At 45.4% G+C, this 13,823-nt stretch overlaps 4 protein-coding genes across 4 annotated transcripts; 2 read left to right on the top strand and 2 right to left on the bottom strand.

Moving 5' to 3' along the window:
* The first annotated feature begins 295 nt into the window (after positions 1–295).
* On the top strand, positions 296–1,915 carry LOC131285416 (uncharacterized). The gene is made up of 2 exons (XM_058314272.1): positions 296–449; positions 759–1,915. The coding sequence occupies exons 1-2, from the start codon at positions 296–298 to the stop codon at positions 1,913–1,915; spliced, it is 1,311 nt and encodes a 436-aa protein (XP_058170255.1).
* Positions 1,916–2,146: 231 nt separating this feature from the next.
* On the bottom strand, positions 2,147–4,261 carry LOC131285415 (apyrase-like). The gene is made up of 7 exons (XM_058314271.1): positions 4,122–4,261; positions 3,827–4,052; positions 3,551–3,760; positions 3,191–3,481; positions 2,839–3,123; positions 2,690–2,762; positions 2,147–2,634 (listed from the first exon to the last, which is right to left on the bottom strand). The coding sequence occupies exons 1-7, from the start codon at positions 4,259–4,261 to the stop codon at positions 2,147–2,149; spliced, it is 1,713 nt and encodes a 570-aa protein (XP_058170254.1).
* A 631-nt stretch (positions 4,262–4,892) lies between these two features.
* Positions 4,893–5,583, top strand: LOC131285414 (uncharacterized). Its single transcript, XM_058314270.1, has 3 exons — positions 4,893–4,952; positions 5,050–5,364; positions 5,419–5,583. Exons 1-3 carry the CDS (start codon positions 4,893–4,895, stop codon positions 5,581–5,583), a joined length of 540 nt encoding a protein of 179 aa, XP_058170253.1.
* Positions 5,584–6,747: 1,164 nt separating this feature from the next.
* On the bottom strand, positions 6,748–8,704 carry LOC131285413 (apyrase-like). Its single transcript, XM_058314269.1, has 5 exons — positions 8,550–8,704; positions 8,245–8,482; positions 7,970–8,179; positions 7,617–7,904; positions 6,748–7,551 (listed from the first exon to the last, which is right to left on the bottom strand). Exons 1-5 carry the CDS (start codon positions 8,702–8,704, stop codon positions 6,748–6,750), a joined length of 1,695 nt encoding a protein of 564 aa, XP_058170252.1.
* Between the last annotated feature and the right edge of the window lie 5,119 nt (positions 8,705–13,823).

The following is a 13,823-nucleotide window of genomic DNA, read 5'->3' as shown; positions in this document are numbered from 1 at the left end:
TCTTCAAACGGTTCCGCACCATCGTGCGAGTTCCGTTATCTAGAGTCTGTGGTACTGTGCGTGTTACCTCGTCAGCTTCGCGCGTTTGTGTGGTTGAGTCTGCGGGGGAATCCTTCATCGTTCGGCGAGCGTCTTCCGTGCTCTCGCTGCCCACAAAGCAACGTCTTGGTTCGTTCAACTTGTGCTCGTCGGCGAACTTCATTCGTAGCGCTGTGGTCGGGACGTGAAGAGTTCGGTGGTGGTTGCACGCGGCGTTCATAGGAAACAGACGGTGGTCAGCAGCAGCAGCAGCATCATGTGGTGGCGAAGCCATACGACGACGGTACTACTGCTGGTGGCGTTCGGGAGGGACGTGGGTTCGCGAATTTACATTGAAAATGGCAACGACGCTTTTACTGCCGATCCCCCCGAGTTTACGGAGAAAGACGATGTGTACAGCTCCGAACCTGGTGAGTAAATTGAAATAAGTGGGACAGACTCAGTGATGTATCAAGACGGAATTGCAACAATAAGGAATTTTTGATGTAGGTGTAAATGTTTTTGTTTTTTAAGTTGTAGGTTTTTAATGAGAATCATATAATATATAAGTCCAGATATATGTTTTTATTCTTTATATTTTATAAAATATCTAAAGACTTAAGTGATGACCTCTCTAAAAGATTAAGGTCAAAAAGCTCAAATTACGCAAAGCACTGTGTACTAACGGATATCCTTACCGGGAAAATATTAACCAGTTTTTGTATACTTGTCACTTACAGCTTGCAGGATCTCGCTAAATCGTGATCTTAACATAATGCAGCCGTTACTTCTGGAACCAGGTAGCGAGAGGTTCATATGGCCTCAGTTGAACGGCACCACCATTGCCTTGGACTATGGGCAGCCAGTGGAGTTGTACTGTTCGCACGGCTTCCGGAAGGGTTCACCCGGCGGTAGCTCCAAATCAGCCATCGTCACCTGCGCGGGTAACGATGGTCTCGGTTATCAAACGGAGCGCCACAACATCTCGGCCTTCAGCTGCCAACGTCCAGTGTTCCACGTCGCCGAACGCACCGCAGGCCGATGCTTCGGCAATGGGACGATCGTTCGCGTAGGGTTCGAACTAGGCCAGGACCGGTTTGCCAAACTGTACGAGGTCTGCTTCGACGAGACGCGACTCAGTAGCCACTACGTCAAGTATCGGCTGGCGGCGCACAACAATCATCACCAGCGTGCGGTCAAGCGGCCGTCATTTCTGCAGGGTGCGTTCTTCTCCGACCTCAAGGTGGGATCGCTGTACTCATTCGCGACCCAACACGCCACCCTGGAGAGGATATTAGGGTCGAAGGCTCGCGCCGATGCCCTGCTCGATAGCAAGAAGGGTATGTTCTTTGCCCGCGGACACCTGGCGGCCAAGTCTGACTTCGTGTTCGGGTCGCACCAGCGCGCATCCTTCTGGCTGATGAACGTGGCGCCCCAGTGGCAGCGCTTCAATGGGTTCAACTGGCAGCGCATCGAGACGGGCGTGAAGTCCTATGTGGCCGACCGAGACCTCCAGCTGACGGTGTATACCGGGACGTACGGGGTGCTCGAGCTGCCGGACGGAAACGGTGACCAGCGTGAGATCTACCTCGACTTCGACCCGACGCGAGACCCGCCTGGTCGCGTACCTGTGCCACAGTTGTTCTACAAGGTGTTGCTCGATGAAGAAAATCAGGCTGGATTAGCGTTGATCGGAGTGAACAATCCATACGTCACACAGGAAGAGATTGCACAGGAGTACGTGGTGTGTCGGGATGTCAGTGCGGAGATCACTTGGTTGCGATGGCGTCGGGAATCCGTCCTGGACGGCTACTCCTATGCGTGTGATGTGAACGACTTCAACGCGGTCACAGGTCATCTGGTAATCGATCAACCCATCCTCAATCTGTTGTTATAGTCGCAACGAATAGGTTCATGTAGTAGGCTGATAGCATCTTTTTAAAACATGTCATAGCACACTAAGCTGCCGTAGAAAGTCTTTCAGTACTGAAGACAGATTTGTTTGATTCTCTTTCAGAACCCTTGTTTCTCAATCAGTATAAAGTAAAGAAACGCGACTGAAGTGTTTTAAATCGTTTTTCGCTTGAATCGTTTAGTGTCAAACAATGTTCGCAAGTGTCGTGAAGATTTACTTCGGTTTGAACCTTTCACCATCCATGTCCCACGAACACGTCCCGTTCGTATGCTTCGAGATGATGACCCGTTGCTCCTTGAACCGGTCAGGCTGGATGTGCTTCTGCTTGCGTATGAAATCGATCAACACGTCCGAATCGAGCGGGCCTTTCACCCGCTCCTTGCCATTTTTCATCATCTCAAACCCGTCCTTGCCATCGGCCAGGTAGGACGGCGCGACGACATAGTAGGCACCCTGTTTATCGAGCGGTTTCTTCGCTCCCTTCGCGTCCAGCACCTCGATGCTCTGCACACGCTCGTACGGTTTTCGCGTCAGGTCGGCAACCACCTTCAGGCCCGACACCTGCATCGTGTTGAACCGGAACTCATCGTCCAGCGTGAATGAATGATCGATCGCCTTCCAGAGGTCGGCCCCGGTGAGCTTCACCATGTCCACCGACGAGCCGTACGGAGCTGCCTCGATTGCCAGGCCATTGGTGACGTCTACGAGGAGAAAATTACGTCAAACTGAACTGAAATGTAAAGGATAGCCTCTTACCGCCCTTTTTGATGGGATTCCGGAAATTTCCTGCCTGCACGATTGCCACTGGTTTACGAGAGGAAGTTGTGTACTGTGAGCAATATGGCGAATAAAGTGAGGTTATGTGAGTATTTGAACGGAACAATCTCAGTTATTCGATGGCTTACATTAGCAGCGAACGCATCTGCAACGAGACTCCCAAGTGTGCATTCGCACCAACGGCAGGACTCTCGATCGAGGAAAACATCCGTTCGCCCGATAGTCTGCGTCCCTAGACGCTCCACCTCTTTGCGCCACGGTTTGAGTTCCTCCAGAATGCCCTGGTCCTGTTTGACCGAGTGGTCCATGTAGATCGGATGGCCTTCCCAGCTCTGGACCTCACCCTTTTGGTCGAAGTAAACCGTCAGCCTGCCGACGTATTTTCCGTACGATCGAGCTTGCGTTATCAACACCTGTGCAAAGAAAATGGCTGTTGAAGTACCAAAAAGCGACTAACATCTCTGCCACCCGAGCACCTACCTTATGATTGTTACCCTTGTTAACCACCAGCGGGTAATCTCCTTCAATGGTGTCATACTTCTTATCGTAGGGAATGTTGTCCTTCTTCGTCAGCAGCAGCGAATGGGAGTGGGCTCCGACGATCACATCGAAATGGTCACCCGCCTTCTCGGCCAACTGTTTGTCCACATCGAGCCCGCAGTGGGAGAGCACCACGATGATGTTTACGTTCTTCTTCTTCAGCTCTTGGGCCTCCTTGCGTACCGCGTCGATGGCATCGGTAAACGTAACCTTACCGGTTTGGGCAACCAGCTGCAAAATGGAGTTGCTTTGGATTAGAGCTGTGGACCGCTACGCTCCAGCACACTACGAAAATCCTACGTGAGTTTTGTCGTACAAGGCACCAACTACTCCCACGTTCGTGCCGGCAACGTTCAAGATGACGCTGCGTGCAATTTGGGACTGCTTCAGTGCCGGTTCTCCGTTCATTTCCAGGTTAGCAACCACGGTTGGGATGTGCTTCGTTTCCAGCTCCCTCAGATACGGTGCGAGACCTTTCGGGCTGTGGTCAAACTCGTGGTTTCCGAGGGTCTGCAGTAAAAAACGCGTTCTAGATGTTATCAGTGAATCTTCTTAAACGCTCTCTCGAGACCCTACCATCGCATCCGGAGGTAGCTGTTTGATCAAATGTGCGGTCACGTTCCAGCGGAGCAAGTTATACCATAGCGTACCCTGGAAGTTATCGCCAGCGTTTAGGTACAGTGGATTCTGCGCCTTATATTTGCTCTTCAGCTCCTTGATCGTGTGGTATACGCGCGCTATTCCGGCGATACATTCCTGCGAGTTACTGCAAGCCGTCGACTTTTGGCTCGTTTCGTCAAACCTGGCCGTAAACCGGTACAAAAAAAGTCTTTTTAAAAACAATCCATCTTCCCCTGTTGGCCTTACGTACCGTGCGTGCAGATCGTTGATGTGGATGAGGGTAAGCGGGAAAGTGCCCGGGCTGGGAACGTTTGCGGTACGAACTTCCGATACCAACGCGGCAATGACAAAGAACATCAGCGTCCACAAACTGAACCCAAGGCGAGCCATTAGTAAACACGGGTGAAGCACAAATCCGAGTAGAGTCTTACCGTTGAGCCACTTTGTTAGAAGAGATGTCTTATATAGTTACTGGTGTTGCCAACGACGACCAGCTGTTCCAACAGTTTGCAAAGCCGTGTCCGATCGATCACCGTCGAGTGGGTGGGTTTTGCAATCGTGTAGCAAATATTGTTCATCTTACGTTGAAGAAAGGTTATAAAATATCTTGCGATGAATGTTTAACGTATATACAAATTATAGAATATTTATTTAAACACTGATCTGGGAGGGGAAAATTTTCGTTAAAAAAGAGAATCGCCAAATGTTGCTGTTTTAATAATGTTAACGATTAAAATATATGGTTGATAGTGTTTTTTAAATACTGCACTTTGATTTGATGAACTGGGTACTATAAATACTGTATTTGCTTTTGTTACTTTTCGCTTAAATGCTACCTGTTACAATAATTATAGGGCCCAATTAAGTCATTTTGTCGAACGTCGTGGTGATTAAACACAAAGATTTGTCTCATTACCGTAACCAGTGGCCGAAAACGCGTATCTGGCAATCAATCGTACCGTTTCGCGTCGCTATAAAACACCCACCGGGACTGAGGCATCGTTCCACTGAACGAACTACGATGTTAACGAGTACCCAAACATGGACGGTGGTGACTGCAACATTGGCATTATCGTGTCTGGTAAGTACGGGAGAGCGTGGCCGGTGTCCGGGGTGGGAAGTAGAACATTAATTTTTAACCATTCCCGCACACACACACACACACGATCGACGCACAGATCTCGGCGAAGATTATGATCACCAAGGTTGACTACGAGTCGAACCCGAACTACCTGACGATGAAGGTGCAGGTGCACAACGAAACCGAGGGCAGCACGGTGGACGTGGACGGGACTCTGTTCCTCGACGTGTATCAGGGCATTCACGTCACCATCGATCTGGACTCGAAGATGGACGGCGAGTACATGACGATGATCGGGACGAGCAAGGAGCTGTGCAGCAAGGAGGACAACGGGATCGATCCGGTGGTGCCACTGCTGAACGAGGAGCTGGAAAAGTTCGGCAACCTAACCTTTGGCTGTCCGTACTACAAGGTATGGGATTGGTTGATAGTTTTGGGGAAAATTTTTCAACTTTTCCTCCTGCAGGGATACTACCGTATGCGTCGGTTCCGGATGAGCGACGACCATATGCTGGTGAAGATGGTTCCACCCGGACAGTACGTGGTCAAGATGAACCTCAAACATCAGCAGGAAAACGACACCAAGATGGTGCAGGTATACAAATTATCGTTTTTCTTCGAAATTTCATAAACCCGAACGGGGTGAGTGTGTGTATTCGAGCAAAGCCAGTGCAAAAGTAAAACCTAATAGTTAATAAAGTATCGAGTGTGGGCAACACAATATCTAGGTTGAATGTTTATTGCCGTCCATCGAGCAATTTTTTGCCAAAATTGCTTTACTATTTTGAAATCATTCAAATGTGGATCAATATGTTACTCGAATACTCGAAGGAATACTCGAAAGAATTGTATTCTTTCTAATTGTATAATTCTTACATTACACTACAGAATGCACTACAGTTCAAGGGCAGAACACTTAATATTTCCAATCAAATTCAATATGGCACCTTCCTTGCTATATTAACTGAAGGTTGTGCGTATTCTCCATTCACAACTCACCAATTATTTATTTTAGATGTTTCATTTATGACTTCAATTGCAATGTACAATTTGAAGTCACATTTGAAATTACGATAAATGACTCTAATTAAAAATATAACAACCAGATTCGTCCTGCCCCGATATTACACCACAATTTAAAATGACGCCTGGACAAGAGTACTCATCGTTTGGATAACAATCTGAGATATTATTTTTTGGCATTAGAAGAGAGCATAGAGAATCGATTTGTAAAATTTGGGGTGTTTTTTTAACAGACTGCAAGAAATTAATGTTGTTCGCGGGGTGCATTTTGCCTCAAAATACCTTACATTTTGTTAAAACTTTTTAATTCCACGACGATCCTTACCGCAGTTACATACTTTCATGCCTAATTAGTGGTGTGCAAATTTTCTACTAAATATGTTCATTAAATTCCTCTTAAAAAGAAAATGTAATTGATAGACACCAACAATTTCCTAATATAATATAATACCCTTACTTTTCGCAGCACCAAGTCTTGATAAAAACGTTGTTGTTACACAGGAAAAAATACGGTTAATGTAATGTAATGTAAAATGCGATGCATCTGATAGAAAGTATCTTCTTATGGCAAGCCCGAAGTCAGTACTTGAAGATTAGCTTACGAAAGTACGATTTTGTACAGTGAAATCAGTTGTTCAATTCTTTTTATGATGTATGTTGTGCATCACGAAGTACAAAGTATATTGTAATGAAAACAATCTCAATGCTTCCATTTTATTTTGCTTGCTGTTTTATTTGATAGGATTCGGAAGTGTACGATTTTGGGAACATTTTAAGCTGCCGTGCCACTGATGGTGATTCTTCCACCCGGTAGATTGCCGGCATTAATCTCACCGAGTTTGGCAATGTAGGCGACCAGAAGATCGGAGTCGAGCGGTCCAATCTGTCGGTTCACTCCCTCCTGCATCCAGCGGAATCCGTTCAAGCCCTGCATCAGGAAGGAGATTGTGGCCACGTCGTAGAGCTTCGTCGCGTCGAGGGGTTTGTACTGGCCATCGAGCGGATCGATCACCGATACCGAGGTGATCCGCTGGTACTCGGGATTGCTCAGGTTCACCGTGTACCGGATGCCGGACACCTGCATCACGTTGAACCGGCGCGACGTGTCGTACACCATGGCATGCTCGAGACAGTTCCGGATCGCGGCGCCTGGTAGCTGAATCAGATCGACCGTGTTGCCGAACGGGTTGACGCTGATCGCCTGCCCGTTGGTGATATCGCCGATCGGGATGGACGCACGGAACGAACCGGCGTGCACGAACGTCACCGGTCGGAAGGTGGCGTTGGTGTAGTGGGCCGCGAACGAGTCGGCAACCAGCGATCCGGCCGTGCACTCCTGCAACCGGCAGTTGCTATTGCTGAGCAGAATCGTCGTCGTGCCGATCTTTTGCGATCCCAGCCGCTCCACCTCGGCGCGCCACGGTGCCAGGCGTGCCAGCGTGTCCGGATCCTGCGGCACGGACTTGGACATGTAAATCGGATAGCCCTCCCAGAACTTTACCTCGCCAGAGCGGTCGAAGTAGACGGTCAGTCGTCCGACGTACTTTCCGAACGCGTACGCTTGTGTGATGAGAATCTATAAAAGAGGAGGAGGCCGTGAGTGTGTGGACACGTAGGTTTTCACCTGGCTGTGGAACGCACCTTGCGACCCGTGGATCCGGTCACCACGACCGGGTAGTCGTCCTCGATGACATCGGCTGGATCGCGCGGCCGGTCGGAGTTGGGCGGGAACAGGAACGAATGGGTGTGAGCCCCTACAATTATGTCGATGTACTTGTCCGCGGCCTTGGCTATAATCCGGTCGACGTCCAAACCGCAGTGCGACAGTACGATGATTCGCTTCACACCTCTTTCCGTCAGCCGTCTTGCTTCGTTCGCAACAGCCTCGGAGCAGTTGTAGAATCTAACCTTACCGGTGACAGCTTCCATCTGAAATACACCAGGATATTAAACACCACTCTCGAGATAGCAAGATGCTTTCTCGTCCTACTCACCGCGGTCGCATCGTACGTTGCACCAATGATGGCAATTAATTTGCCCCTCTTCGTAAAAGTAGTTGACTTCGGGATGGTAACATTCGCCAAATCAGGTTCGTTGTTCACCAGAATGTTAGCCGATACCGTTCTAACGCCCGCTTTCTTCAGTTTGGTCAAGTACGGTCCAAGCTCCTTCGGCGAGTGGTCAAACTCATGGTTTCCGAGCGTCTGGGAAGTGGAAGAGATACCTACAATAGCACTAGATCGAAAAGTGACCTCAAAGCTGACCATACCATCACTTTCGGGGGAAGCGCCGATATGAGGTCGGCTGTGACATTTCCTCGCAGCAGCGTGTACCAAAGGCTGCCCTGGAAGTTGTCACCCGCGTTCAGATAGAGCGGGCTCTTGTTGGCGTAGTCGCTCCGGAGCTTCTTGATCGTGCCGTAGACGCGCGCTAGTCCTGCGATGCACAGACCGGCAGCTTGATCCGACGCTTTGCACACACCGGAAGTGGTTGTCGTCTCGTCGAATCTGAGGAGGGTGAAAGGATGTAATGGAGTGGCGCTTCTCTCCTGCCCGAGCTGCTCGCAAAACTTACCTCGCATGAAGATCGTTCGTGTGGATGATGGTTAGGGGAAACAAACCAACCAGCTCCGAGCTATTGGTCGGCATATTGTCGGTCGCCGAACCTCGCCACGGTAGCACCGCCAGCAGCAGACCGACGGACAGTAGTAAACCTCTCCTGGGCGCCATGATGTTTTCACCGGGGGCACCGTTCGCTTGATGTGGCGCTGGTGGCGAATTACGGCACCATTTATACCCCCGAAATGGACACGCCAAACAAACCGGAACCATCCGCACGTGCTGAAAACGGTCTTTTCTCGAACGTCTTCAGCTGTGTGCGACGTTGTCTTTTTTTCGGCTAAACAGTATGGCTTGTATAGGCACTCAGCGAGAGACATTGATCCCTTTGTTCGATCGCATCGGGACGATAGCGTTAGCAAACAAAAAGAGATAAACCAGACTTGCCTACCAAACGAATCCACTCGATCCCGGTATGAATGTTCATCACTTTCAAGCATTTAGTAATGTAGCTGACACATCGAACTCGATCAAGCTGCACCGTCTGAAAAGAATAACAGTCTTTGCTGAATTAAATATATTATCAGGTGGAATAAACGTTGGCAAAAACCTACCGACACCTACCTAGATGATTCACAAACCGTCATAACGAGCCTCCATTTAGATAGGCATGACGTGTTGCGTGATATCTAAAACTGTTCTTTCTAGAGAATTTAAATACAATCCATTTTAATTTAAGATAAAACAACATGAATTTGAGTATTTATGAAACTGAATGATTCTTTGTCTTTGGAGAGACTCACGAATCTTTTAATGCAAGATTCATGAATCGCAAAGATTCTCAGAACACAAAACTGAGGAGCAAAAAAATGGCAACCCTTTTTGCCGCGTGATCCACACCAATGAAAGAATTATGAATATTCATGAAAGATTCATGAAAGATTCATTAATGTTTCGAAAGATTCATCAACGTTTGAAGATTCTATTCCCAAAAGATTCATGAATTATGAATCTTAGGTGAAAGATTCATATGAATCAATTCATTTCATTCATTCACTATAATTTTGAACTGGGATAGGCTTGTGACAAGCTTGCTTTTGGAAATATTAAAATATTTCAATCTTTCCAAATGCTCAAACTTTGGTTCGGGTTGTTTAAAAAAAGCCGTTACCATCATTTGCGCTAAAAGCAAATACTTTTTACAACTATTTTCATTCAATTTTCATTTTCAAAGAACAAAACTGTGAATGACAATCACCAAATTAATTTTTAATAATAGCATTGTTAAACACAACCGATTAGTTTCATATTCTGTTGACAAATAAGAGTAATCTGGAAGTGAGACAGTTTTAAAATGTATAGCAAACAAATCATATCATATAAACAAAATAGTTTGTAAATTTCAGAAAAAAATAATTTTGTAGATAACCAATACAAAAAAGTAAGAGTATTGTAGATAACCGTATCTTTTTACAGGAACCTCATACTTTTCATGCAACATTGGAAACTGATACGCAAATTTGTTCTGCATGGCCAGAACATTCGATACACCGTGCCTTGCTGCCGTAAAATTAATTGAACACTGTCCAACGCATGGCAAGTGTGTGTTGCAGACTATGTGCGAAGCCAAAAACCGTTTTGGATGATCCGTTCCGTTCGATGTCAGCAACAATTCGCTTCAAAGTGCCGACGCCTACGTCAGCGTCCCGGGTTGGGCCCCGAACACGCGGTGCTTTAATTTGAAAGCATTGGAAAAATTTGCATATTAATTGAATAAAAGGTGCACCGATGCAACCTGAGCTGCATCGTTCGGATGGATGGACCTGAACCATCAAGCACGCTCATCGACAGGGACGGCAGGGCGTAGGCAATCGCATTCCGATCCCGTGTTCGGTACGGATCTCGGCTCATCTCAAAAGGGGGGGAAAACTGCTGTTTTCCTTCGTTTGGGTATTATTTTGGGTGCGTTGGATGCATCGCAAAAAAAGGGAAAGAATCGAGTACGGGCAACGGCAATCCAATCGTTTTGGTTGCTCGTTTTAATGACTTTCGAGAGGGCCAGGCGGACTGACCTGTTACCCGGAATGTGTTTTTAGAGTACCTGACCCGCCAATTTGTCGACCGATGCAGCAACCCGTCGCGTGGGAGGAAGCATCGACAATTGATATCAACAGGGGAGATTGTTGGTTTCGGGGGTGCGGGGATGGAACGATTCTGAAGCTCCGGGGGATGGAAGGCGTGCGACGGTTATGCGTTTTTAAATGATTGCCTTTATTTGACTCCGGTCAGCACTTTGGGTGGTTATCATTAAAATTAGTCGAACCGTGAAAAAATGCTATCTCCGGTGCGGTCGGTCCGTTGTTTGAAAGAGCATGCACGAAGTCTCGATGCCATGGATGCTGAACGGAATTGGGGTTTATCATATGACGGAAAACCGTAGCTCGCTGCGGGCCTTACTTAGTTTGTCCATGATCGAGCGGTGTAAATGGATATATTTATTCTTTACAATGTACCCGTTGATGGATTGTTAAAAAATAGGCTCACAGTGTCGGCAAGTTCATTTTACTGAAACCATTTACTGTCAAGCGCAAAATTAAGAAGAAATCGCAAAAGAATCGACTGTTCTATCATAATTCGAAGAAACATTGACATAACGCAATCTTTAAAATTTACTTTTTTTGCTTATTTATTGGACGAATGAAATGAAATTTTTGATGTATTCAAACATCGTTCAATTCGATATTTTTTGCTTTACACTAAGTTAGCGGAGTGATGAAGAGGTGTATCAAAAAATTAAAAACGCCGAAAGATAGCCAACAAATACCATAACACAGATTTAAAAAATCTTTAAAAAATATAAAAGTTACAGTACCTTAAAAAGAGCAGTCAAAATTTCCACTAAAAATCAGTATAGGGGTGGTCAACTTGATTGTACTGAAAAATTTATCATTTTTATTTTCCAAAGATGAAGCTTTGGATTTTAAGAATGACTTGTTTTTTTACATATTCAGCCGTTTTCGAGATAATAAAACTAAAAAATTACGCTGTGTTCAAAATGATCGCTATTTGGATTTTAGTAATAAACATTTCAAGCCTAGAAATAGCTTGACACCCTTTGTAATACCCCATCACAAGAACACATTGCAAATTGCCTAAAAAAGGCTATCTTGAGAGAACTGCCTATCCTAAAAGAGAACTGAAAACCGAGTCGCAGAGTACATGGACTAGTATACCATGGAATAGTAGCATAGTATTCTTACTATTTGTTTGGTTTTTTTATTAGACCCCATTTTGGGCCTTGGGGAGAACGCTCATTTTTAGGTAGATGGGGAAAACAAGCTTTTTTTTTTATTTTACCATAAAAGTTACAAAAGTTAGCAAAAACAGTCTATCTTATAAATTTGCTAATAGGCTACGTTAAAACAATTAAATTTGGTAAATGTTTGAGCGAGTTATAAAAAAAAATCAACACTTGTTATTGCGGCTGACTAGACTTATATTTTTTAAGTTTCATTTGAACTGATAGCAGCATTCAACGTTTGAGAATTTTTCGTCATCTCGGTTGCACTGTTCTGAAAATAAAAAGTATCTTATTAGCAACAATATTTTTTTTCAATGTGAAAAATAAAAAAAAATTAATTAAAAACAAAGTCAACACACAACGAAAAATTAAAAACAACTAATAAGTAAATGATAATATTCTCCAAATTCAATTGAATTAGGTAAGTTGATTTTGTTTATGAAACTCACATTGTGTTCAACTATTTAGAGTTCAAGGCAAGGCAGGATAATTAACAAAACAGCGCAATAATAATAAGGACCAAGAAATTCCGGTACTTTGAATGTTTAATAAACATGGATTTGTACAATTGAAATGACTTCCAAAATCTACACTTCACTTCTTTAGTGAATCTAAAAAGATAAACACATTCTGCATGGGAATGTGTATTTAATGTTTGGTTTGGTATGGACTTTTATTTTGTGAATCCCTTTTTACTATCATGTTTGTTTCTGGTGGCTTAAATCAAGTTTTCCCTTTCAAAATGGGAGATTAATTTTACCTGCTCAAATGGTTTAAAAGAAAGGTTAAATATCGCACCTTTTAGTAACGCCTATTATGGTATGAAGTGCTCCACAAAGGAATTTGTTAACGATTCATAAATTGTAAGCGTTTGTTTCAGTCGTCCTTATCACACCGATGGTCGCAAGGAGCATTAACATTATTGAAATAAATTGACTACGATCGGCGCCGGTAGGATTACTGATTCAGAGCCTTCCCGTTGGGTCGGCGCCAATGCGGACACCGGGTATAAATTGCCCTCCGAGCCGAGTGCCAACCACCCCAAACGCTTTGGATGTGCATTCCTTGTGAGCCTGTGGCCACCGGGAGGGGAAGGTGGTGTCCGCTCGGACATTGTCCGACCGTCGGTGCATTAGTCCCGGGTCGGTCTTTCATGTGCTGTGGGTAATTTTGTATGCAAATAGGTCTAATCATGAATTGACACCCAATTACCGGTAACCGTGGCTTGCTTACGATAACCACTCGAATCGCTGCTCGCCGAAACGGTACGATCCGGAGGATAGTAAGTACTTCTCGAACAGGCTCTCCCCGCCCCTGTTCGGATGACGGTTAAATTATGACGTCTGCTGTGGACGCCCCCGAAGGCGTCCGTAAAACACGTGCTCCCCGCCTGAACATCATCGATTGGAGCGCGATTTGGAACGAAACTCCAACTGGCGGCATCCATTTCCTTGGAGATTACATCACGAGCGGTTGTCCGAGGGATGGAGTTCCACGGATGTGCGACTATCGAACGGTATGAAATCGTAATAAACGACCTCACAGACAGGAGTTGTCGTTGCGTGTTGGTAAATGCGTGGACTCGAGGTATATGATAACACCTTTAGTCCCCAGCATATCCACTTCTATTATGTGTTATGTTCGATATTTGTAAATGTATGACATGCACAAGTACAAGCGGAGTTTGGTTCTATAATCATCATTGACAATGAACGGTCACTACTGATTTTGATCGGGTTTTTGTATTAAAAAATGCTTTTTAGGTGATTCGAAAAAGAGGGAATCGAAACCTATTTTTAAAACAATCATTTTATTAACCTACTAAAATGTTAATTTTAGGTTAAGATGTTCTAACAGTGATAACATGTTTTTTTTTTTATGTGGCACGACATCCCCTAATGGGACAAGGCCTCTCTCCGAAGAGAGTTTGTGTGACCGAAAGACGGTATATTATAGATCGGTGGTCAGCCGTTCGTAATACCGGAGGGT

This window comes from Anopheles ziemanni, chromosome 3 (assembly GCF_943734765.1).
Source record: "Anopheles ziemanni chromosome 3, idAnoZiCoDA_A2_x.2, whole genome shotgun sequence".
In the NCBI taxonomy this organism is placed as follows: domain Eukaryota; kingdom Metazoa; phylum Arthropoda; class Insecta; order Diptera; family Culicidae; genus Anopheles; species Anopheles ziemanni.
This window is presented reverse-complemented; position numbering and strand designations above follow the sequence as displayed.

What these genes read in the sequence shown, in the direction of transcription:
- LOC131285413 (XM_058314269.1), bottom strand. Translation starts at nt 8,704, where the DNA reads ATGGCGCCCAGGAGAGGTTTACTACTGTCCGTCGGTCTGCTGCTGGCG. An exon ending in ACGAACGATCTTCATGCGAG is followed by an intron (nt 8,483 to 8,549) that starts GTAAGTTTTGCG and finishes CACCCTCCTCAG; the next exon opens with ATTCGACGAGACGACAACCA. An exon ending in CGCTTCCCCCGAAAGTGATG is followed by an intron (nt 8,180 to 8,244) that starts GTATGGTCAGCT and finishes TCCACTTCCCAG; the next exon opens with ACGCTCGGAAACCATGAGTT.
- LOC131285416 (XM_058314272.1), top strand. Translation starts at nt 296, where the DNA reads ATGTGGTGGCGAAGCCATACGACGACGGTACTACTGCTGGTGGCGTTC. An exon ending in TGTGTACAGCTCCGAACCTG is followed by an intron (nt 450 to 758) that starts GTGAGTAAATTG and finishes TGTCACTTACAG; the next exon opens with CTTGCAGGATCTCGCTAAAT.
- LOC131285414 (XM_058314270.1), top strand. Translation starts at nt 4,893, where the DNA reads ATGTTAACGAGTACCCAAACATGGACGGTGGTGACTGCAACATTGGCA. An exon ending in CATTGGCATTATCGTGTCTG is followed by an intron (nt 4,953 to 5,049) that starts GTAAGTACGGGA and finishes ATCGACGCACAG; the next exon opens with ATCTCGGCGAAGATTATGAT. An exon ending in TTGGCTGTCCGTACTACAAG is followed by an intron (nt 5,365 to 5,418) that starts GTATGGGATTGG and finishes TTCCTCCTGCAG; the next exon opens with GGATACTACCGTATGCGTCG.
- LOC131285415 (XM_058314271.1), bottom strand. Translation starts at nt 4,261, where the DNA reads ATGGCTCGCCTTGGGTTCAGTTTGTGGACGCTGATGTTCTTTGTCATT. An exon ending in AGCTACCTCCGGATGCGATG is followed by an intron (nt 3,761 to 3,826) that starts GTAGGGTCTCGA and finishes TTTTTACTGCAG; the next exon opens with ACCCTCGGAAACCACGAGTT. An exon ending in ACAAGGGTAACAATCATAAG is followed by an intron (nt 3,124 to 3,190) that starts GTAGGTGCTCGG and finishes TTCTTTGCACAG; the next exon opens with GTGTTGATAACGCAAGCTCG.